The sequence below is a fragment of the Furipterus horrens genome, unplaced genomic scaffold (assembly GCF_987537825.1).
Source record: "Furipterus horrens unplaced genomic scaffold, mFurHor1.1.pri manual_scaffold_4, whole genome shotgun sequence".
Lineage (NCBI taxonomy): Eukaryota > Metazoa > Chordata > Mammalia > Chiroptera > Furipteridae > Furipterus > Furipterus horrens.
In genome coordinates this window covers 199,296,285-199,321,230 of record NW_028327174.1, presented here as the reverse complement: position 1 = coordinate 199,321,230, position 24,946 = coordinate 199,296,285, and the positions used below count along the sequence as shown (strand labels likewise).

General features: G+C 47.4%; 1 protein-coding gene across 1 annotated transcript; it reads right to left on the bottom strand.

Moving 5' to 3' along the window:
* Window positions 1-1,420: 1,420 nt before the first annotated feature.
* GLE1 (GLE1 RNA export mediator) lies at window positions 1,421-22,522 on the bottom strand. The gene is made up of 16 exons (XM_090274833.1): window positions 22,336-22,522; window positions 16,980-17,210; window positions 15,456-15,569; window positions 13,046-13,194; window positions 12,732-12,792; window positions 12,249-12,503; window positions 11,553-11,769; window positions 10,852-10,964; window positions 10,622-10,691; window positions 8,542-8,684; window positions 8,252-8,442; window positions 7,367-7,496; window positions 6,194-6,298; window positions 4,743-4,825; window positions 3,777-3,840; window positions 1,421-2,528 (listed from the first exon to the last, which is right to left on the bottom strand). The coding sequence occupies exons 1-16, from the start codon at window positions 22,432-22,434 to the stop codon at window positions 2,460-2,462; spliced, it is 2,094 nt and encodes a 697-aa protein (XP_090130959.1). The 5' UTR covers window positions 22,435-22,522; the 3' UTR covers window positions 1,421-2,459.
* Between the last annotated feature and the right edge of the window lie 2,424 nt (window positions 22,523-24,946).

The window sequence follows — 24,946 nt, the reverse complement described above, 5'->3', positions numbered from 1 at the left end:
CTTGAGAAGCAGGGGGAGGCTCCCAGTGCCTGGGGAGAAATCCACAGAACTCCATCCTTCTATGTGACGGATGTGCGGGATTTCGCTATGGGAATTTTCAATTCGTCAAGTTTCCTTTAAAATGATGTAGGACAATGATATGACAAAAATATGGGCACTCTGCCTAAGAAATGAGGTCAAGCCTGAAAGGAAGCAAGCAGGCAAGCGAGTACTTGAATTTAAACGGAATGCAGCCCTTCGTGCTCTCCTCTAGGGAATCTGATGCTACCAGCCATCAGGAGTTGCATCTACCAGCCAGCAGTCACTATCTCTGAAGATGACACCATGAGTATCAAAAACCCAGCGTCCCCAACACCCTCCCCTTGGCTCACCGTCAAGAACCCATTAGGAACACCGAGCATTGAACGGCATGTGCAACACTGCTGTTTAACACGTCCAGAGGTAAAACATTCAAATACTGGGAGAAGCGCTATCTGTGGAGTGACACAAATTCAAAGTAGCAGACACCTCGGGGATCACCGTGTCCAGTGACTTTTCACATTTTGTTGTGGGCAGAGGAACTTCTCCACATGCAACCTTACCGGGAACCCCAACATGTACAGCACAGAAGGCGGAAGTGCTGCGGCAGAGCGGCCCCTGGAGCGCCATCGGGGCCCCGCGGAGAGGGAGAGGTGGGAAACGTGAGCTGTGACGGCAGCCGGCACCCTTCCCCTCCAGTATCACAGGTTTTCAGTGACGAACAGGACGGTTTTCCAGCAGACGGCAGTGCCCCAGAGAAAGGGATGCCTGATGAAAATATGCATTGAAGCCTCCAGACGGTGACTGACTATAGAGCCCCATCCACTCAACGCCCCGAAGTCAGTGCTTCCCGGCTGTTCCCTGTCATGACACTTAGAAGATGATGCCATTTGTGCAGCACAGGTGAGGACAGGGAGTGCGAATGCCAACTGGCCCGGGGGCCGCAGGCGGGCCAGGGAGACCAGGGCACCGTGACACAGGCAGGAAGCTCTGCTACGACTCCGCTACGGAGCAGTGTGAAACCTGCTGACCTACGGGCTAGTCCAGTTCTCGTGTTCTGCAGGTGGGGGTGCTGAGGCTCGGAGGGCGAATGACTCACCCGAGGCCATAAAACCTAAAAGTGAGCCCAGCCCCAGTCTCCCAGCGTTCATTCCACTGCATCCACATTGCAAGACTTTAATTAATTTTCCCATTTCTGCTAGATAAAACAGGATCAGTTACTGACACCTAATTCTAAAAAGGAATGACAGTAAAAAAAAAAGGAATTTTCCTAAGGTGAAGGTCAAGAAGACAAAAAAGAAAAAGAACGGACAGACCTGGGCACCACCATGCCCCCCCCCAGTGACTGGCATAGCTCAAGGCACAGGAAGTCGACCACAGTGAACTAACCGAGTACCAGCAATGGGTTTTTAAAATTCAAGCTTTATTACTTATTTTTTGGTACCACAGTAAATAATCCATAGAATGGGTCACTTCAATAGTCCCCGGGAGTTCCCGCCCTCCCTCAAAACACCCACCTCCCCGCACATAATGTTTCGGAGGAAGAGACTCCGAAATGCCTCTGCCTGCTGCACAAACGACAGTGAGTCTCTCCATAAACAAATCTCAACTCTTATCTGAAAAGCCAAGCTTTGGATTTTGGCAGTGGGCCTAGTCAGGCAACTCTGTCATTCACTAGTCAGTAAAATATATGCATATGAAACAGTTCTCAATTCCTCCCTGACATTTTTACTTAACCCCTAACTCATTGCTTACGGGTGCTCAGCTCATGTGTACCGTGGCCAGTCCAATCTCAGCCCATCATGATTCAAACTGGAAAACAACGAAGAGGCACCTGCCCTGATTCACGCATCCCTAGCCACTCAGGCACTGAATTCCAACGAAGAGGGCAAACAGTGCTTCTTGGCTCAATGCAACGTGGACTAAGTCCTAATCCCAGACACTGAGCTATCTATTCCTGAGGCCATTTAGGACCAAATCCATGTCTGCATCAGGCATCTCCTCTGAGTTTCTAATGACTTCACAAGCTGAGAAAGGCGCAGCAACCATAGCCCAGATGTGCAAGTAAGGATTCAGACAACCACTGAGTGACATTTTAAAGTGGGGGTCTCACTTCAGCTCACAGTGAAATACTTACGGGACTACCTTATTTCTGAAAGGAAATAAAAAATGGGATCAAATGCTCAACATCTCTTCTCATAATTTTTGCAAAAGTGAGACAGGCCAAACCCATTTATTCAGTCATGTGGGTCCCTTAAGGAGCAATCAGACCTTGATTTTGTGACCCATGAAATCTCCTTTCTCAGTCATGAGGTATAAATATATAAAAATACGTATTAGTAGATTTCTAAATCTGACATGACTCTCCAAAATATAGCTATGTTTAGTTGCTTTATTATCGCCCCTGTGCAACTAAATGGTGACAGGGTGAGGGAGTGACATCAGGAATGCCAGAAGGAGGAAGTCAGAAAGCCCTTGGGGACAGGAATCTCCTTGTTCTGCAAACATTTCTGGTCAGGGAAAGAGAAAGAAAACAATGATTTTCTGATAACACTGCTTCCAACACTTAGCAACTGAAAGAAACTTTAAGGGGCAGCAAGCTTAAGTCCCAGAGAATGGTGGTCAAAAAGGAAAAAGCCAGGAGGACTAACAGTTGTGTATAAAGCTTCTGCTTCCGCGTGAACTGCAACAGAGGACACATGCTGTTACTATTACACCTGCCCCTCTCTCACCTCCCACAGCCTGGCCTCATCTGTCAACACCGCTGGTTTCCCAACTAGGCTACTGGGAACTAGAAGTCAGTAGGCTGCGTCGGCAGACCTACCACAGAGTTCTACGTTGTTTGCCAAAATTAACTGCTTAAAAATGTTGGCTCTTGGTCCTGCTTGGTGTGGCTCAGTTGGTTGGAGCGTCAGCCTGTAGACCTAAAGGTCATGGGTTTGAGTCCCAGTCAGGGCACATACCCAAGTTTGAGTCCCGGGTTGGGACACGCACAAGAAGGCAACCAATGTTTCTGTCTCACATGGATGTTTCTCTCTCCCTCCCTCCCTCCCTCCCTCCCAAAAAAACAAAACAAACAAAAAAAAGGAAAGAAAGAAAGAAAAGCCCTAACTGGTGTGGCTCAGTTGGCTGGGTGTTGTCCCACAAGGCGAAGGGTCGCCAGTTTGATTCCCAGTTGGGACACACACCCGAGCTGAAGGTTTGGTTCCCAGGTGGGGCACATGCAAGAGGCAGCTGATCAATAATTCCCTCTCGCTTCAATGTTTCTTTCCCTGCCTTTCTCCTTCCCATCCCCTCTCTTTAAAAATAAAGAAAAATTTTTAAAAAAATATAGCAATGAAAATACAATGTCCTCGGGTGAGGATAAAAATAAAAAAGTGGGCACTTAGAAACACGAGAGGGTCTGGCTGAAAGCGCAGTCCGCTCTCATGGAGAACAGTGAGCCATGGACCCGTTCTCGGGCCTGAGGCTGAGAAACAAACCCTGGCCTGCATATCAGAAATGTGTTGGTGAGACAAGGCTCACTGCACGGGGCCTGGTCATCTCACTACTGCCCACAGGTGGTGCGGACCATGACAGGTAGGAAGGAGGAATGGCAGCCCTTCAGGTTCAGGGGAAATTATGGACAAACAATAGGGTTCAGAAAAATCAAGAGGAAGAAACTACAAGCAGGGAGCCCGGATACCCAAGACCTGTCAGGCAGAAGCACATTCAAAGCCAGGGGCAACTTGGGACATGTTAGTCTAAGGGTACCTTACCTCCACGAACTGCCTGAGGCGTATGAAGGAACCCATCTGTCCTGGGCTTGTGATGGCTTCGATCCTATGGGGACAGAGAGAAGCCACGTGGTGAGGGACACCAATCTTTTGGAGAGGAGCTGGGGAAGGAGCAGATCAGATGACTCGCAGAGACACCTTCTAGACCAAGGATGCTGTTGCTCTTCCAAATGGTCTCAACCTGCTTTTCAAACAAGGGATTCAGGGAAAAGGGGGCTTGTCCTCTCCAAGGTCTTTGTGATTAAGCGGGATGGGCGGGTGTCAAGGCTTTTTCCTCCACTTGAAATGCCAAGAAGTGGAGAGGAAAGGGAAGGTACTTAAAGGTGAATGCCACACCAGAGTCAAGCGAACTGAGTGATAAGTTCATTTCTTAAGCTGATTTATTGAGGGGGTTTGACTCCTTGGTCTAATCCAAAACTGCATGTAAAATCACCACCCCAGATTATCTGGGGGCATTTGGAAAAGAAAATTTTTTTTTAAATGTCAGTTATTTGCCCTGGCTGGTGTGGCTCAGTGGATTGAGTGCTGGCCTGCAAACCAAAGGGTCACCGGTTCGATTCCCAGTCAGGACACATGCCTGGGTTGTGGGCCAGGTCCCCAAGTTGAGGCATGAGAGAGGCAACCACCCAATGATGTTTCTCTCCCTTTCTCCCTCCCTTCCCCTCGCTCTAAAAATAAATAAAATCTTTATAAAAAATAAAATAAAATTTAAAAAATGTCAGGTATTTGAATCTAAAATCTTCCTAATTCATATTTTTCATTTAGCCAATAATATTTCAGAGAAGCTCTTATTAGAGTTCAAAAATGTTTACTCAGGTATCAAAGGGGAGAAGGATGGAAGTATAAGATGTCACACTTAATGCAGGTGGCTTTAACAGCACCGAAGGGTATCTGATGTCATGAGTTTTACCTACCACATCCATGGTGTCTGCTCAACAAGTCTAATACCTGGGGCAGTAGTCCTCTTTGATGAGAAGCATCATCTTCCAGAACTGGGCCTGATACTGCTTCATGAGGGCATTCCCACACACCTGGAGGGAGACACGTGCCATCAGGGCAGGCAATGACAATTCACACTCATATGAGAGATCCAGAAACCACAAGTAGCCCCTTGTGTTTCACTCCCATCAAGAAACTCAGCCACAAAATGCCACTTAGCTCTCAACCAAGGGAATAATGGAAAAAATCCATCTTCTTTCTGAAGCATTTCTCTGCACGTGGCAATATCGCCATTTAAGCAGCCTGCCGAGTACATGAACCAAACTTAACTATCCTTCGATTTGACTGACTTTGCAAAGGTATGGGATGCCCTGCAGCCTTAGGAGGGAGGGTGTACAGAAACCTAGTTGTGTTCTCGATGCCTCGGGGTCACCGTTCACGTACTGTAGCTTCAGAATATTTAAGGTGACTAGAAACTATTGGCATTATAGGACAAGTGGCCCCAGATTCATGGGATGCGCCTTCTTTAACAAGCCTCCTCTCTGCAGAAACCCTGACCCTAACGCTACAGTGGTGGCCCCTTATAAGCAGATAGCACTGTACAGAGCCTTCTGGATGAGGGAGACACCCGACCCAAGCTGGTTAACCGTATTTTCTGTTCTGGGAATTAGGAATGACAACGGTGGGACACCTGTCCCACTAGACTGGGTGACCACACCATGACAGAGGGAGACAGCCCCGGAGGGACACCTTCTCCACTGTGCACTGAGGATAGAGAGAGCTGGCCTGTGGAGCAAGAATGAGGCAGCTGGCAGGATCGGTACATGCGAAACACGATGTGGCCCCAGGGAGAGACTCTTGGTACCTGGTGACATCCCATTTTCTGGTCCCAGGCTCTCAGGAGATTCAACAGTCCATCCTACCCTCGGTCCTGGGAGTCACTTCTCTATCCCTAAAACCAGTTCTCCTTTCCACTTGTGTCAGGGCGTACACTTTTCTGTTCTTTGCGATGAGAAGACATCCACATGGAGCAGGAAAGTACAGGGAAAAGAAAAACCAAAGGCTAAGCCTGCCTTAGGACTCAAGAAAAAAATCTGACACTGGACCCTAATGCACGCTGTTTCTCCATCACCCTCTCTTTGTCCCTCGTTTCATTTTTCTTTTGTGTTTCCTTCTTACCTCAGTATTTTTGTTTGTTTTTCAATTATCTGAGAGAGAGAGAGATAGAGGGAGAGAGGGAGAGAGGGAGAGAGAAAGAGAGAGAGGGAGAGAGAGAGGGAGAGAGAGGGAGAGAGATAAGAGGGAGGGGGGGAGGGAGAGAGGGAGAGAGAGGGAACAGAAACACAGAAACAGAGATTTGCTGCACGGCCCCGTCTCTGCGTTGCTTCCCCCCCACACACTGCATAGCAGCCCGAGACAGTTTCAACACTGGCTCTCTCGTGTGAGAACTGTACTTGTACCTCCAGGAAGTCAAAGAGGAGGGTGGCTGTCACATCTGTCAGGGGCTCCATGTTTAATATCTGTGCCAACCAGCGCCAGCCATGGTTTAAGCCATGAGGGTGAACCTGGGAGGAGAGAAACTTGGTCACAATCTGATCTCATTTTACGCAGAGGGCTAAACTCCCAACACCATCACCGGGCCATTGCCAAGTGGCTGTGCACCCCCAGATCATCTAACCCCAGCCCATGCCACAGGGCAAAACCAACACAAGCCAAACAAATTCTGTTTTTAAATGTTGCAACACACTGGAGCGCATACACTGCTTTTTTTGTTTTTTGTTTTTATTAAATAATTTATTTGTTTGTTTGTTTATTTTTAGAGAGGGGAAAGGAGAAAGAGAGGGAAACATCACTGTGTGGTTGCCTCTCACTGGTGCCCCCAACTGGGGACCTGGCGTGCAACCTAGTCATGTGCCCTGACTGGGAATCGAACCAGCGACACTTGGCCATACACTCTTTACAGGATCCCTGTAATACACATCTGTCAGCTTCAGTTTCAGGGATTCCATAGGCCAGCAGTTACCCTAACAGACATTTATCATCCTGATTCCTCAGCAAAGAACCTGGGGCATAACAGGTGCACAATAAAAACTTCTTGGATTCAATCAACTCAGGCTCCTTTCTCTTCAGGTCTCAAAGTCCATTAACGTCTCCATTTTGCTAAGCTGTACCTCTTGAAGAAAAAACTGGGCTGGCGGGTCAAACCTGTACCCCAGCTGTGGCTCTGTCATTGTCAAGAGTGTGTCACCACAGCTTGCTAAGCCTTCACCTGTCCACTTGTGAGTAATGTGTGTGACCTAGATGGCCCTAAAGGCACCACACCACAGGTCTAACATGACAATTTCTTATTCACTCCTCTGCTAATAAAATCTTCTAACCTTAATGACTGATTTACAACGGACTCCCGTCTGCCTGACTTATAAACTGAATTAACAGTTCAGCTGAGTCAGTTATTGAACAAAAAGCTCTGATGACCCAGAAGTTCCCTAACAATCAACATCAACTTCTCAAAAGAACCCCCAGGACGCAGCAAGTAACCAGAGGCCTCTCGGAAAGGAGGTCAGGGTGTCCTGCAGACAGAACACCGACTGAGGACCGGCCTCTCGTCACTGGTCGGAAGCCTGTCCTCCTACCTGTTGCCGGGTCCCATACGGCCACCGGAGCTGGATGATGGCAGCATAGAGACGGATCATCCCAGACATGCGCTTCAGGAATCTGTCCTGCTGCTCCACCTTGGAGTCTATCACTTGGTAGCCGAGCATCCTACATGGGACGAAAAACTTAGGTGTGACGAGGCCAAAATAAGGATGACAAATCAGATATTAGTTTTTATGGCCAGAAGTAACAATATGTTATTATGAATACACTATCTCATATTATTACACTTGTGGAATACTTGGTTTACAAAACACTCACATCCATGATCAAATCTGTGCACCACATAAGCCCTGCAAGGGCACACGTATCATTTAAAATAAGGAAAATGATGCTCAAAGAGGTCAAATGATTTACCCGATTTGCAAAGCTATTAAATGACAGAGCAGCCCTGACCTATCAGTGTGGCTCAGTGGGCTCGGCAGCATTCTACAAAGCGACAGGTCGCCTGGGTCGATTCCCAGTTAGCGTGTAGGTCTGCGCTGCGGGCAGGGCTGCTGGCTGGGGGCGTGCGAGAGGCAACTGACTGAGCTTCTCTTGCACAGTGATGTCTCTCTCCCTCTCCCTCCCTCCATTCCCCTCTCTCTAAAAATAATATAAAATCTTGAAAAGAAAAAAAAAGACCAAGCAGGGATAACATTCTAAGACTCCTGAATTCTAGATCCATTGCTCTTTCCACTAAGCTATATTTGTTATTGGCACCTCAATCCCCAAGTCCCAAAAGCTTCTCAGTTTGCATGAAAGACACTGTATTTTCTGATAGAACGTTCAAGGTACATAGAAACTGTGAGAAGGAGGAATCTATTTCTATCTCGTGAATCACCCTAGGGCCAGCAAAAAGAATGAAAGAACCACCACCTCACCTCTGATAGTCCTCCAGAGCCATTCCCTCCTTGAGAGCGGGGTAGAAAGGAACGGAGTACGGGCAGTTCTTGTGCAGGTGAGCGAGAATGAGGTCCCCCACTCTGGGGTGGAGCTCCCAGATCCCAGACGCCACCACTGCGATGGGGAACACTGCTTCACGATGAGAGGCTACTTCCTCCTCTCCTTGTCTCTGGGGACACAGAGACGGGGACAATGTTAAGACTCGAGAATGGCGTAAGTGCTGTACGCCAGCCTCTTCGGCCATACCTCCGGCAACAAGGCTTCTCACCACAAATTTCTCCGCCAGTTTGTACTGGACGAAGTCCAGGCCCTGAGGATTCAGTGTGACGGACACAGAGCGCCCCCCGGACTGAACGGGTTTTCCAGAGAGCAGGCTGTGGATCTTGTCGAAGATCTCCTTCAGCTTTGAGCCTGGGAATGAAAGAGTTAACGTGAGCTAAAGATACACCTGCGGGTCAGTCTATTTCTCCCCACTGCAATAAACACAGAAGGAATCTGCTGCCGAGACCCAACTCCACTCCTGCCACTAGGTTCTGTGAAATACCTCTTTATCTTTGAGGCAAAAGCATTTATTGATTGATTTTTTGCATAAGCAGATCTGAATTAGTTTCTGTGACCTGCAACCAAAGTTCAAATGAGCACAGCATCTCCAGCTTAGAAAGCCCCTGCCTAGATCCTAATTACGTTAAGTACTGTCACCCTAACTGGATGTGGAGAACGAAACAGAGGAGGCAGTCCGGGGGATGCCTCCCAGGTTTCCAATTAAGGGGACTGAGGAGATAACGGTGCTACCGACTACTTGGTGCCAACAAGAGAGAAGGCAGGCGTAAGGACGGTGACGAGGGCAGACCTGAACACACTATACCCGAGGTATCTGGGCGTCATCCTGGCAAAGATATCCCTCAGGTGGCTGGTCCCAGAGACTCTGAGGCTCAAAGGAACTGAGAGAATCAGAGGTAGATCTGGGAGCGGTCTGTATACGGGTCGCGTTGGAAGCCACGGGGTGCGTAGGATGAGAAGAACTGATGGGTGGGAGCAATCCCTAGGAAACACCTACAGCTGAGGTGGGGGGAGCAGCTCGAGGAACCCCCAGAGGAGGAAGACAGGTAGAGGGAGGACCCGGAAACGAACGCTCCATGGAAGCCAAAGCAGCGGAGCTTCATAAAAACGGCAAAACCAGTGCCGCATGGCAACATGAGGAAGACCGGAAAGTCCCCAGAAGCGGACTCAGAGGAAACATATTTTAGGATGTGGGTGACTTGTGTGTGCTTAAAGGCAAAGGGGCCGGTGCACGGGACTAGTCTGGCAGAACACAGGAGAGAAAGGCCATAAACGAGGAGGCCGAGTCTCGAAGGAGGTGGGAGGGGATGGGAATAAGGGCGGAGGCAGCAGTAAGCAGGGTCGGGAGCACATCCCATCCTTTGAAGTGGGAGCGAGAGGGAAGCACAGCGGGGACAGGCGGAGGGGCAGGCGGCGGCTGCTCTCACCCCCAACCTCTCGATTTCCTGACGAAGGAGCAAGGCAGGCCGTGGTCAGCTTGGGGGGAAGACCGGGGGGAAGCCTGAGGGGAGCGTGAAGGTGTGGGATGGCCACCAAGTCCCCTCGCTGCCGCTGCGACTGCTGCTGCTATCAAAGGGAAAGGCACTGCGAATCCCAGAAAGTGATACGTGCTTATTTATTTATTCACACCTTGCCCTGCTCCAGAACGAATTTCAGGCAGCCAGGTGATGTGCAGGTTCTGTCATGTAGCCTCTCGGGGGCAGAAAGTGCAACTCTCCTATGCTTGGTGGGCAGCGAGTTTATCAGGGGAACTGGGGTTCCCAGGTGTACACACTCCCCAGCTGCTCAGCGGCAAGTCTGTCGTTTTGGGGCTCCCACATTCAGAGCTCTGTAAGAAGCAAACCTGTTCTAAAGAAAGAGGCGAAGAAGAGCCTTTCCCCTGTCTGGTTCCTACTCTCTAAATCCTGGTCCTGGAGAGGAAAAGGAGGTATAAAGCATTAACAGGAAAGGCTTCAAGTTCGGAAAAGTGATGTAGGACAAAAGCAAAGAATACGCCCTAGGTTCCCTTCGTGGTGTTTTCCATAGTGACTTTCAATTTTAGGCAAGAGCCACCCTAAATAAACGACTATTAATATACAACTCATTTTTAAAAAATGAGTCAACAAGTTCATGACCATGACCTTCTATGTGCTGGGGAGGAAACAGAGGAGAGGGACACAGGACGCACGTAACTGACATACACCTGACGCGACTGTCAGCCTCTGGTGAGCGGACTCCGTTTCTAAGAGCCGTACAGATAAGCAGCTTTGGAGCCTCGGAGGGCCACGGCCTTAACTCCTCTGACCCACCTGCGATTGTGGAGATCTGGCTCACGGGGATGGTGGCAGCCTTCTGCAGGTCCGTCTTTATCCTTTTGACCTGCCGGAGGAGAAGAACAAGAAGGCAGACAGCTTTCTGAAGAGCTGAGTGGACGCCATTAGGAATAGGGAATATGACCCCTCGCTCCGTCCCTTCGGGACATGAGGCTGTTCAGCGCACTCTGACGCCCAGAAAATTCTCAGCTCGCACCCCTTCCTACCTGACTGTCTTTGCTGCTGGCCAGTCCCTCAAAGGCCAGCACGCACTGACAGGAGGCCTCCTGCAGCTGCTGGTACCACTGCATTGTGCTGTCTTGTGCCTTCATCTGGAGGTCTGAGGCGTGAAAGAAAGGCTCTCATAGTGTAACAGCTAGTAGTTACTGAACTCTTAGCATGAACCGGACACTGCTCTAATCACCTGATGCACATTTTAATGCTTCTACTGTCATAGTAACCCCATGAGATAGATATTAGTGTTACCTTCACGTTTCAGAAAAAGAAACAGATGTGGAAAGGCTAACTGATTTGCCAAGGTCACATTGCTAGGCAGCAGGGAAACCAGATTCCCACTGACCTGGCCCTAAGTCAGCATTCTCAACTGTTACGCTAGATTGATTCTTTTGTGTTTTATCAAACACGTATTTTGTACAAATTTACTTAAAATACTCAGCAGCAGCAATACCTGGAATAATATACCCACTAAATGATACAGAATTTCAAGTCCTCATGGAAGGTGCTGGAATGTGAAGTGAAGCTGCGCATGAACTGAAACCGAATGCACTTCAGTGAAAGTCCTGAATTTTACGTTATGTGAACATCCTGCCACATTTTCCTGTGGCTTCATAGTCAACACACATTCTCTCTCCTTTGCACATTCCAAACCTTACAGCACGGTGAAGGATCTTACCCACACCTAGCTCACCTCCATCCTGTTTCGCTCCGGGGCCCTGGCTGGGAGCAGAGGACTCCTTGCGGACCTCGGGTCCCTGCTGCACCTGCGACGCTCGCTGCTTCACCTGGCCCTCCTTTTCTTCCTGCCTTCTCTTGTCTTCCCAGGCCCTGGCGTTCGCACAGAGGTCCCGCATCTCCTCCAGCGCTCTCTCGGCCACAGCTTGGTCCTCCGCCGTGGGAAAGCTGTCCTGTCAGGGGACAGATGCAGAGCTCTGGGGTTACGCCCCGGGCGGCCTGTGGGGCTGAATCACACCTTTCACAGTCGGTACACGTCTAGAACTGGAACTGCCGCGTTCATGTTGTACCGTGACTCATCGGCACGTTGATACCTACTGCTTTCCTGTTCTAAAAGCAATGCCAATGACCATCACCATCCACTCACCAACCCCTCTGACAGGCTTCAATTTTTATCAGAAGTAGAGCAGGCGTTCAATATATATCAGTGGATGAACTAAAAGTATTTTGCAATCAGAAAACACTTTTTTTTTTACCTAAGATACTCCATCTATTTGGGATGGGGATAACACACACACACGCGCATCCACATGCATGCATGCACACATACATGTACCCTAAAGATGCACGCACCCCCACGTGCACGCACCCACCCACACCCACACACACGCATGCACCCTGAAGACGAGACAGGCCCCCGCAGCGCCCTCACCTCTGACGTGGCCTGGATGAGGCCGGAGATGAGGCCGCACAGCTGGTTGCCGCGGGTCCGGAAGGCCGACAGGCCCCCCCGCAGCGGGCCCCCGCGCGGGCCCTCGGCGTCCAGCTGCTGGCTGAGGCGCAGCAGCTCCTCCTGCAGGGCGTACAGGCCGCGCAGCCGGCCCTGGCCCTCGGCCCTGCGCAGCCGCTCCTGCTCCGCCCGCCGCAGGCGCTGCTGCTCGGCCTCGCGCAGCTTCAGGTTGAGAATCTACAGAAAGGGCCGTCAGGTTCCCTCTCTGAGGGGCTCCTGGGCTTTCTCTTTCTTCGCCCTCAGGTCCTGGGTGGGCTCCATCCTTTCACACGTGGGCCCAGAACAGGAAGAGGACCGCCCGGGGTCAGCCACACGGAGGCAGGACAGGGCCCCGGTCCCCCATGACTGCCTGCCAGAACCCGACGCCGGTGCCTGACGCACCCACACGATCCCCCAGGCTCTGACCTTTGCTCTGTGCCGGTGCTCAGCTTTGAGCTTCTCTTGCTGCCCCAGGGCTTCTCTGGAGCTGAATGAGGAACGGCGGGGAGAGCCGGTCAGGGGCGCTCGCTAAAGTGATTTTCTCCCTCCTAACAGCCTCCCTCTCTTGGTGGTCACCTTTCCCAGGCTGGCCGTTCTGCCGGGGTGTAAGCTTCTCCGCCTATTTCCTTTTGATACTTAAGGACTCAGAAGTTGTTTAGCTCTTTCTCTATGGGCTTCCTGGTGGGAAAGGGTTCCGGCTGCCGACCCAACATTTCTAGTCCGGATTCAGGGAGGCTCACCTCTTCTCCATCATCTCCCGCAAGTCCTGGAACTCTTTATGGTGCTTCAGCTGCTTCCGTTCGTCAAACCGCTTCAGTTGTTCAGACGCCATCTCAGAGAGGGCACGCACCTTCCTCTCCTGCTCGTCCTGCCACTGCCTCAGGCCCTCCTGGAAGGGTCAGAACTGGTCCCAGAGCGCCACGCCACCCTGCTCACTGACCTCTGCTGCGCCCACCTCCCGTGAGTCCCGAACTCCATCAGAGACACCCATGGGCATGGGATCACCTGTGTACTGCTCAGAACCTCTGCTCAGTCACCTCTCGCCTTTGGGTTGATTTCATTTAAATAAATAATATGTTGGGGTTTTTTTCCATTGATTTTAGAGAGAGAAGGCGGAGAGGGAGGGAGGGAGGGAGAGAAACACTGATTTGCTGTTCCACCCATCTGCATTCACTGCTTGACTCCTGTACGTGCCTCGACCGGGGACCGAACCGGCAACCTTGGCACACTGGGACGTTGCTCTAACGAGCTGAGCTACCTGGCCAGGGCCTCCTTTGGGGTGATCTTTAAACTCAGCAGTTTTGGAAAGCTCTTCCAATCTGCCCCATATGGTTTATGTCACTCCACTATAACCTGGGAAGGGACGAGTATTTACTTGTATCAAATAGTTCTGCACTTTTATGCTTCCACCCTGTGTATGCTTATAAGGATTTCAGGGTAATCTATCAAGACCCTTATTCCAACTCCATAAACTTGCTACGCGTGTTTCTGCCTCACTCCTTTCCTGGTGCCATTACTTCTGCCTAGAATTTCCCACCACCTCCACTTAGGAAAGTCCCTTTTCTTTATGCCTAAGGGTGTCAGGCATTTCATTTATTATTCTTGACAGTATTCTCATACGATTTTTAAGGGTAATTTGACATTTTTTAACTCTCAAAATTTGAAGCATATGTATATCCTTTGGCACTATTTATTTCCAAGTTAGGAATTTGTCCTGAAGAAATACTCGCAAATGGGTGCAAAGGTGTAGGTACAAGGATGTTCACTACAGCTCTGTCGACTATGGCAATAAATTTAAAACAAGTTAAATTAACTGGGGAAAGATTAACTATATTACAGTAGGTCATACCAGAGTATACTCTGCCGTCTTTACAGAAGGTGAGATGATGAGATGCTATATATACTGGCATGAAGACGTGTCAAAACATATTGTTACGATACTACTTTATTCTATTTTAAAAGTTATTTTAGCCCTGGCTGGTGTGGCTCAGTGGATTGAGTGCCGGCCTGCGAACCGAAAGGTCACTCGTTTGATTCCCAGTCAGGGCACACGTGTAGGTGGTGGGCCAAGTCCCCAGTTGGGGACACAAAAGAGGCAACTGATCGAGCTATCTTTTGCATGTTGTTTCTCTTCCTCCCTTCCCCCTCTCTAAAAATAAATAAATACAATCCTTTTAGGAAAAACTTCTTCAAAAAAAGTTATTTTAAAGCTTCCAGTGCAAAAAGGCAAATTTAACACAAGCATATACATCCTCTCCTCTGAGACTGTTTAAATAAGGTTTGGGAAGGATTAAAAACCTCAACAATTTATGTCCCTCAGCACACGAGGGAGACTATCAGCAGGGAAGTTTCTACACACGTCTGGAAGATACAGTCCCTGGAGACAGACACACAAACACACTCATTCATTCATTCTCTCTCTCTCTCTCTCTCCCCCCCCCCGCTCCACGGCTACCACCCTGGTCTAAGCAACCGTCACCTCCTTCTCTCCCGTGCCAAAGTGAATGCTTTCACGAGTTTTGCCGTCTTTCACTCAGATGACAATAGTCTTCTAACTATAGTTAACCTGTCTTGTTTACTTCTGTCCCTCCCCACCAGCACATAAGCTCTAAGAGGACATGGATTCGCGTCTGCTCGGTCCACTGTTTCACCCGGACCCAGAACGGAGTCTGGCACCCAAGTGCAGGTTAAGTGTCTGCTGACTCAGTGAGGAAATGAATGAGGGTAGATGCCAGACAACTTTCCCTCTACACACTCATGTACTTTTTAAAAACTTTTATAAAATCATTCATTGTTTCCCTAAAAAAATAAAAAAGCCAAATACATTCATTAAAAAAGTGCTACTCTTTTCTCAAGAGGCTGTTAAAAGGCCCACCTTCTCAGTACACTCTTATCTGACAACCCCAGATCACCTTCAGATTTTGGAGAGTCAATGGAAGCCAGGACAGCAGATGTCACTTTCCTAAAGTCGTGTGTGAGATAGAAGAGCAAGGACTGGACCCCAGATGTGACTTCAGGGGGCCCACTCAGGAGCTGCGAGTAGTGAGCTGGGCACGATGCTGAGCACACAGTGGGCACTCATAAACCCGAGGAACCACATCTACATGTGACCCCTGGGGTCGGGCCTGCCTTGCCTCAGGGGTCACTTACCATTCCTTTGATCCTGTGCACCAGCTCGTACATTCGGATGCAGCCTTCCACCCTGACGCCCCTGGAGGACTGCAGTGCCATGGTTTCTTCTGGATGCTGGGACTCCTGCTTGCCCTATAGAGACAGGAGATAGAAGAATTAAGCTTTTAAGATGTTATAGTTGGTGTTATCCCTTCTAAACAAAAACACTTATAAACAACAACAAAAACAAATAAGGTTAGGCCCTGGCTGGTGCGGCTCAGTGGACTGAGTGCCGGCCTGCAAACCAAAAGGTCACCGATTGGATTCCCGGTCAGGACACGTGCCTGGGTTGCAGGCAAGATCCCAGTTGGGAGTGTGTGAGAAACACATGATGTTTCTCTTCCTCTCTTTCTCCCTCCCTTCCCCATCTATAAAAATAAATAAATAAAATCTTTTAAAAAATAAATTAAATAAATATATATATTTTTAAAGCAGATTAGAACTAGTGTATTTCTCATGGTATTGACCTTGTTCTAATTGTTTTCCTTAAGAAACTGAAATGCCCAAAGCGCAGAAAACACCAGTTTCTTTTCTGCTTACTTGTTTATCTTAATCTGCCTAGTAAACTTTTCCCCTGTCTTCTGGTATGTGTCCATTTGTGCTAGGATGGTCTACGTGGAGCAACCCCAGTCCACATCCCCAGTATGTTCACCTTCTTGGCTTCAGGGGTAAGAATGTGATCAGCTAGCAAAGTCCTCTAGCCTCCTGTGGCCAGTACCTACTTCAGCAATGGAGCTTAGAAGCCAAGCCAGGCCAGAGTCCCTCTCTGGATTTCTCTGACGTAGCTACCTAGGGAGGCTTTCTCAGGGAACGCTCACCGTCAGTAACAACTCACTGTTTCTAAGTGAGAGAAACAGACTAAGGCAGGGACAAAACACAACTACCGATAGGGCAACAACTCATACAGAACCAGTGGTAAGGCACGTCAGCTTTAAGAGCAGGTATAAATTTTCCTCTATGCCTCTGGCAGCCAGCACAAAAAGGGAGACCTCACCAGTTAAGAAGATGCAAAGTTCACGGGGAAAACAATCCAACGGCTCATGACATTAATTCTTGGTACTAAAAATAGAGGGAAATTTCTCTTGGTCTTCATAAAGAGAACACTGGGTGATGTGGTCAGCACTGTAACTACAAACAGCTACAAGAACAATCGTTTTCTCCAGGGTAAGGTCACTGCCACATAACAATGTTACACAATTCAACTTTGCAACGCCCCCTTGTCTTTTGTTTTCAGTTAATTAAAAAACGTACCTTGGCCCTGATTGGTGTGATTCAGTGGGTCAGGTGTTGTCTCACAAAACAAAAGGTTGCTAGTTCAATTCCCGGTCAGGGTACGTATCTGGGTTGCAGGCCAGGTCCCCCATTGGGGGCGTGCGAGAGACAACCGATCGATGTTTCTCTCACATATAGATGTTTTTCTTCCTCTCTTTATCCCTCCCTTCCCCTCTTTCTAAAAATCTTTTTAAAAGTAAAAAGAAAAAAGTAAACAAATAAAAGCCTTACCTTGGTTTCATTTGGGGTTGCTGGTGTTCCTGAGGAGGCTGGCGAGAAGTCAAGGCTTCCGATGGAAGATCTGGGAGCAAAGGACGGTTGGTCTAGGCCTGAAGTAGATGTGGGGGATGCTGACGTCTCAGAGGGAGACCGGTTCTCTTGTGTATGAGGCAGGACATGATCTACCACCCATCCAGCGTAAGAAGACAGCTTGGGAATAGACATACATTCTTCTACAACATCCTAGAGAGAAGAAGAGGAGAAACTCAACTCATATGTGAACTGATCGAAGCAATCAAAGATAATCCATTATATGCCTTACTGAAAATCTAAGAAGGCACAGACACACGTATATACATAACATACATACCAAAGACCCAAAGTACCTGTATAACAATCAGTGATGAAGATAAAGTAGTTTCTTGACTAAACAACCCTAACTACAGAAAAAGGACCAATGCACAAAGACGGTCATTAAAGTATATGCGAAAGAAATCTAAAAGGCTGGAACAGAAAAGAACACAAGAAAAATTTTTAAGTATACATGTACTATAGCATACCCAATGGAACATCAGTTATTAAAAACGCTGATTGTGAATCCTATGTAGTAACATCTAAAGATTCAATTTTAAGTGAAAAAACAAGAGAATAAATACAGTAATCTACAATTACATTTTTAAAAAATGCTGCTACACTGAAAAAAGCACAAAGGAAATATACTAGAAATTATGCTTGGATAATAAGTGAAACATTTCTTCTTGTTCTAATTTTATATAAGGTTTTAAATGAACGTGTCATAATTTTTTAAATGAAAATAACAGACACTGAAAAGTAGTTACTAATGTAAAATCCGATGAAAGAAAATAAAATAGAATTTATAACAGAAAGATTACAAAAGGAGTCCTAGTAAATGAGCCCTGGCTTGTATGGCTCAGTGGACTGAGAGCCAGCCTGCAAACCAAAGGTTTGGTGGTTCGATTCCCAGTCAGGGCACACGCCTGGGTTGCGGGCCAGGTCCCCAGTTGGGGGCGTGCGAGAGGCAACCACACATTGATGCTTCTCGCCTTTTCTCCCTCCCTTCCCCTCTCTCTAAAAATAAATAACTAAAATCTTTAAAATAAATCCTAGACATTCTCCAATATGTGTGTGGACAACTTATTCAGCTGTACCAGTTAACTATTACATTATCTCTATATGTTTAGTGTACAGTGCTTTAAGCAAGAGAAGCTTATACCATTAAACTGTAAAGTACGCAGCAAATTTTGACTGGGAAACTTACTCAATGTCAGGAAAATATTACCAGGAAATATGGAGAAAACAGTATACTAGTGATTAATAGCACTAAGTTTAAAATCAGCCTTTTTTGGTTTGAATTCCATCTCTGAATCCCACTTACCTATATAACCTTGGGCAGGTTACCTAACCTCTCTGTGCCTCAGCTCCATCACTCTGAAATGGAATAAAAAAGGCCCTGGCTGACTAGCTCAGTAGGTTAGAGCATCGTCCTGATATGCCAAGACTGTGGGTTCAATTCCCGGGCAGGGCATATACAAGAAGCAACCAATGAATGCATAAATAAGTGGAACAACAAATCAATGTTTTTCTCCTCCCTTTCTCTCTCTCTCTCTCAAAAAAAAATCAATAAACTAGAAAATATATTTTTTGAAGATTTTACTTATTACTTCTAGAGAAAGGGGAAGGGAGAAAGAATGGGAGGGAGAGAGACATCAGTGTGCGACAGACACATCGATCGGTTGCCTCTCACACGCCCCTAACCAGGGACCTGGCCTGTAACCCAGCCATCTGCTCTGACCAGGACTCAAATTGGCAAACCTTCAATTTGCAGGCCAGCACTCAATCCATTGAGCCACATCAGCCAGGGTAAAAAAAAAAAAAAAGTTTAATGGAATAAAGGATCAATCTCAAAAGATTCGAAGGTGGGGTTTAAATGACTATTAAAAGACACAGAACAGTACCTAGCACATAATTACTCAAAAATTACAAGCTATTATTTTATCTAGATCAGTGGTTCTCAAACAGGGCCAATTTTAACCCCCAGGGGACATCTGGCAACATCCAGAGACAACTGGGAGGGTGCTAATGCCATCAAGTGGGTAGAGGCTAGGGATGCTGCTAATCCTCCTCTGATGCATAAGACAGCAGCCCCACCCCGAAGAATCATCCAGTTCAGCCCCAAATGCCAACAGTGCTGTGGATCTAGCCCTGGCCAGTGTGGCTAGTTGGTTAGAGCCTCATCCCATAACCAAAAGGTTGCAGGTTTGAGTCCCCGTCAGGGCACAGACCTGGGTTGCAAGGTTCGGGCCCTGGTCCAGACATGTACGGGAAGCAACCAATGCTTCTCTCTCGTATCAGTGTCTCTCTCTCTCTAAAAAGGCAATGAAAAAATGTCCGTGGGTGAGGATTTAAAAATAAATAAATAAATAAATAAAAGAAATGCTGATCTAGATTGTAGGTACATATACCATGTACAATAAACAGCTAATTAACCCATGAGGAGCAATCTGGACACAGAAGTGAAATGCTGCATCACACTTAATACAGTAATGAGGCTCATTTTAAAGACATATTAGAAATAATGTGGGGACAACACCTTTTTAGTCATTATACACCAAAATAAATTTCTGGGGCAAAGTTTCAAATGTAACAAATTTAAAACAAAAAAACAAAAAACCACCATAAACAGGCTGAGCTCGCGCCCAGGAAGCATGGCACTCTGGCGGGCATACCAGCGAGCCCTGACCACTCGCCCGCGGAAATACAGGTCCTGACAGCTGGTGGCTGTCCCTCTGGGACCTGAGCGGGACCAGAGTAGGCTACCTTGGAAGGCAGAAGCTCGCCCCACCACACCTCCCTCCCTTTTTGCTTCTATTCATCCCCCTTGAAGAACTGGCCGCCTCTCACCCCAAGCTGTTTCCAGTCCCCTTTGGAGGGTGGGTCCCGTAAGGAAAGGTGTATGCATAGTTGGCAGGATCTGAAAGTCCTCAGAAAGCTGAGCTGTCATCCCTTCAGGATACAGGTATTACCTCAGGAGGCCTTAGAAAACTAACCATAACAAATATTCCTCTAGCATTTTACAGTGTGCAAATCGCATTCACACAATTGTCTCATAGGGTCCCCACGAAGGTCTGTGAGCTAGAACTCCTTGAGTCCCCATTATATTACACACCTACTAAGTGCTGGAATCAGAATTCTTGCCCCACTTCATTTTTCTTAGTATTTTTTATTGTGAAATACATTCTAACATACAAAAGAACGATTAAGGCATAATATGCCTTGACCGGTGTGGCTCGGGCGGTTGGGCATTGTCCCACAAAGCGAAAGGTCGCTGGTTCCATCCTGGCCAGGGCACATGCCTGGGCTGCAGGTTTGGTCTCTAGTCGGGGTGCCTATGAGAGGCAACCAATTGATGTTTCTCTCTCACATTTATGTTTCTCTCTCTCTCTCTCTCTCTCTCTCTTTCTCCCTCCCTTCCCCTCTATGTAAAAATAAATAAAAATCTTTATAAAAAGAAAAACAAAACAAAACAGAAAACCCCACCATAAACAGAGAAAAAATTCAATTGACAAACTAGAAAAAAAAGCACATACGATATATATCACATATAAAGGTCTATCATTATTCCTTGGACAATTTAGGGGAACAAAACTCCAAAAGAGAAAATGAGCAAAAAATATTCAACAGGCAATTCACAAATAAAGATAGAAAGCTGTTCATTCTCAGTAAATCAAAAGAGAAACACATTATAACTACACTGAGACCACCCTGGCCAGTGTGGCTCAGTTGGTTAGAGCGTCATCCCATAAACTTAAAGGTTATGGGTTTGATTCCCAGTCAGGGCACAAACCTGGATTGCAGGTTCATCCCTGGTCTGGGCACACACAAGAGGCAACCGATTGACGTTTCTCTGTCACGTGGATGTTTTTCTCCCTCTCTTTCTTTCTCTCTTTCCCTCTCTCTAAAAATCAAAAGCATATCCTCAGGTGAGGGTAAATAAATAAATAAATTACACTGAGACTTTATGCTTACCTATTAGGTAAGCAAGCACGAAAAGTATAATAATATATTCTGTTGACCAGACTGTGGGCAAAGGTATTGCTGATTGGAAGGCAAACTGATACGCCCACTTTTGGGGGGGGATATGGAAATATATAACAAAACTACAGCTATGTTTACTTTTTGACCCAGCAATCTCACGTCTATAAGTTCATTCTGAAGCTATACTTCCCACAGAATGAAAATACACATACATAAGTTTCCAGTGGCTTACAACTCAGTGAATAAGAACCCACGAGTCCATATTGATACAATTAATTAAGCAGGGGAGACAAGAAAACCCTCCCTTATGGTAGCATGCCAATTAAGAAATGTAGAAGGAATGGTGAACACCGGAAAAACACCATATGGCTGCATCACAGAGGTGACTGATTCAGGCAGAAATCATTAATGAATGCTCCAGCTGGAGTTCTGATGCGAAAAAGGACTCCCATTCGTGTAACCTTGGAATACCTTCCCCCACAACACTACTTAATTAAAAAGGAAAAAATTATGAATTTTAAGTGGTGAGATCTAGCAGATACCACCAATGCGACCAGACGATCAAGGTTAGCGCCACCAGAGGTACTGGAATGGGCTGAAGCCTCCGTGTGTTTCCTGGCGCCTCTTACTGAGAACACAGCATCGTTTCTGTGCTATTCCTGTTAAGGATGCATAACCTGAGTATACACCAGACAGACCCATGCTGGGACTCCTCCTACAGAATGTAAGGTATTGTTCTTTAAAACGATCAAATATATAAAACACACGGAAATGCTTTAGAATTGTTTTCCATAAGGGTCTGAAGAGACAGGACAGTGGCTAGATTCCCAGCAACTCGGAACAGCAGCTATGCCTGAACTGTTTCTACACCCCGCCCCCTCCAGTCCAGCGATCTACTACAGGGTTTTGCGAATACAGCGATCACTCCCCCATTAAACTTTACAGGTCCAACCAATGTCACCTAAAAATCTGTTATTTCCACTTGCAACAATAGGTCATATTAATCGTTCACTGCTAAATCTGGTTCTCCTAGCACATTGTCCTGCGCAGAAAAATTAACTGACCGTGAGAGCCAAGGCTGCTCTTGGCAACAGGGTGGAGGCGTCTACTCCGACTGGGGCTAGAAATGAAGCCTTCAGAAAAAAGAGCGCCGAAGGAAGGGGAGTTCCCTCAATGGCTAGAACAGGCTGGAGAGGGCAGAAACCCTAGGACAAGATGATACATATACAGGAATCAAGAAACAAATGTGGACTATTAAGAGAGGACGCACAGGTTCCCGGCGCAGCGGCCGGAAGGGTCACAGCCCCCTCACCTCGCCCCGCCGTAGCCAGTCGCGACGGTAGCTGAGGCGACCTTTGTCGGAACTGCGCAGCGCCTGCAAAGTGTCCCAGCAGCGACCCTGGGACGGCATGACCCACGCTGTTGCAGCCCTGCAAAAACGCGACTTATGAAAACACAAGTCCTCGAATCAGCCGCGCGCATGCGAGCGCTCGTTTCCGCTTCCGGTGCACAATGAAACACCGCCCCACTTCCGGTGTCAACAAGAGAGAAAGCGCGCCTGCGCACAGGGTTTGGCTCCCGAGGAGCTTCAATCCCCGTTCCCCGGCGCTTCTAAAGCATGGATCCTCCTCTTGGCAGAAAGTGGAATGAGTAGCATGATGTGGATGTGAAGAAACTGGACCCACCCCACAACTGCTGGTGGGACTGTGAAATGGGGCATTTCCTGTGGAAGACAGTCGCGGCTCTTCAAAAATCTTTGTTACCGTTTGACCCAGCGATTCTCCTAGGCATGCGCGCACACCCGAGAGAGATTAAATGTGTCCGCACAAAAACTTGTTGAACGTTCCTACTAGCAGCATTACTCAGAATTGCCAAAAAGTGGAAACCCAGGTGTACATCAGCTGATGGGTGAATAAAATACGTGTGTCATGGAACGAAGTAGAAACACACAGTACGTGCTACAGCAGGGGTGAACCTTGACAACGTTGTGCTAAGCGGAAGAAGCCAGTCGTCAAAGGTGTGTGTTGTGTAATTCCGTTCATGTGGAAAGTCCAGAATGACAGATTCACAGGGACATTTACACTTTATTAGTGGTTGCCAGGGGCTGGGGCGAGGGGAATGGAGTGGCTACTGAAGGAGTTTTCTTTTTGGGGTGATGAAGATGTAAAAGTAGATAACGGTGATGATCACACAGCTTTGTGACTACATTAGAAAACACTAAGTTTCTACACTTTAAAAAGGTGAATTTTATGGTATGTGAATTATAGCTCAAAATAGTAAAACAGATGTGGTTCACCGTCACCCGGAGCCAGCTTTAATTAGGGTTAACTTTTGACATTTTTTTCAAATTAAAAATTTTTTTCCAAAATATTTTTTAGACAGGGGAAGGGAGGGAGAAAGAGAGGGGGAGAAACATCAATGTGTCGTTGCCTTTTGCGCGCCCCCATCTGGGGACCTGGCCCACAACCGAGGCACGCGCCCTGGCTGGGAATCGAACTGGCAACCCTTTGGTTTGCAGGCCAGCCCTTAATCCACTGAGCCGCACCAGCCAGAGATAAAATTTTTATTGATTTTAGAGAGAAAAACATTGATTTGTTGTTCCACTCACTCAATATTTCTGCAATCATTGGTTGGTTCTTGTATGTGCCCTGACCTGTGAGGGAAGCCACAGCTTCGGTGCATCAGGACAATGCTCCACCTGAGCTACTGGGCCAGGGCTTGACTCTTTCTTTTTCCTGTTTTATTAGATCAGTTTGAGGCAGAAAGGCTTGTCTCTGGAGTTTGTAGCAATATAAGCATTTTTCATTGTTTTGTTGTATTTTTATGAACTCTCTAAACAAAATAAAACAGAACGTCGGGAGTCCCAGCCATGGACTCCAAGAGAGGTGTTTCCCACACCATCATTTTAAGTACCAGTGCCCTGCATCGAGCTATTCGTTAGTCTGAGGAAAATAAGAATGAGTTATGTAAATAGGTATACACACATTCATGTAAGTTTGCCAACTGTCCTTTCTTGGGAAAATCAGAGATTGTGAATTCAAGCCCATTTACATTAAGGGTATGAGAACAGGCTTGGCTTTGTGGCAGTAACAGCTTGTAGTTGTTTTTTTCAAAACTTCCTTGGCAAAATTAACAGCAGGAAACTACAAATGTCACCAAAATGGGGCCCGGGATAGTTTTCTGGTCATGAAGTCCAGATGCCTGGGTGGGGCCCACTGCCCTTGAGGACACAGGGAAATTCTCAAGTTTTGGACTTGGGTTAGAGTTGCTGAGAGAGGACAAGACTGATCAGCGAGAAGGCCATTACCAACTAGAATGAAAAGGTTAGGGTTCAGCATAGTTCCAAATTTTTTCTCTCTAAAGAATTTTGTTACTTTCCCCTTTCTGCTCGGAGGAGGCTGAGGTGCGACTTTCTTCGGTCATCCTGAATTCAGGTACATCCAACACCTGCTGCCTCCACTATGCCACCGAAGTTCAACACCAAAAAGATCAAAGTTGTAATCCTGAGACGCACCAGTGGGGAAGTTGGTGCTGTGTTTGCCCTGGACCCCAATATCTGTCCCCTGGGCCTGACATCACCAAAGCAACCAGTGATTGGAAAGGTCTGAGGATTACAGTGAAACTGACCATTGAGAACAGATGGGCCCAGACAGAGGCAGTGCCCTCTTGCCTCTGCCCTGATCATCAAAGCCCTCAAAGAACCCCCAGGAGACAGAAGGAAGAAAAACAAAAACAAGTAGAAATAGCATGTTTGATGCAATAGTCAACATTGCCCGACACAGATCTTTAGCTAGAGAACTCTCTAGAACCATTAAAAGAGATCCTGGGGACCGCCCAGTCTGCAGGCTGCAATGTTGATGGCCGCCACCCTCATGACATCATAAATGACATCGCCAGTGGCTGTGCAGTGGAATGCTCGGCTA

Excerpts from the sequence above, each read along its gene's own strand:
- GLE1 (XM_090274833.1), bottom strand. The coding sequence starts at position 22,434 with ATGCCGTCCCAGGGTCGCTGCTGGGACACTTTGCAGGCGCTGCGCAGT. Across the intron at positions 7,497-8,251 it reads GCTCTGGAGGACTATCAGAG|GATGCTCGGCTACCAAGTGA; the intron begins GTGAGGTGGTGG and ends CGTCCCATGTAG. Across the intron at positions 4,826-6,193 it reads TCCTCTTTGACTTCCTGGAG|GTGTGTGGGAATGCCCTCAT; the intron begins GTACAAGTACAG and ends GTCTCCCTCCAG.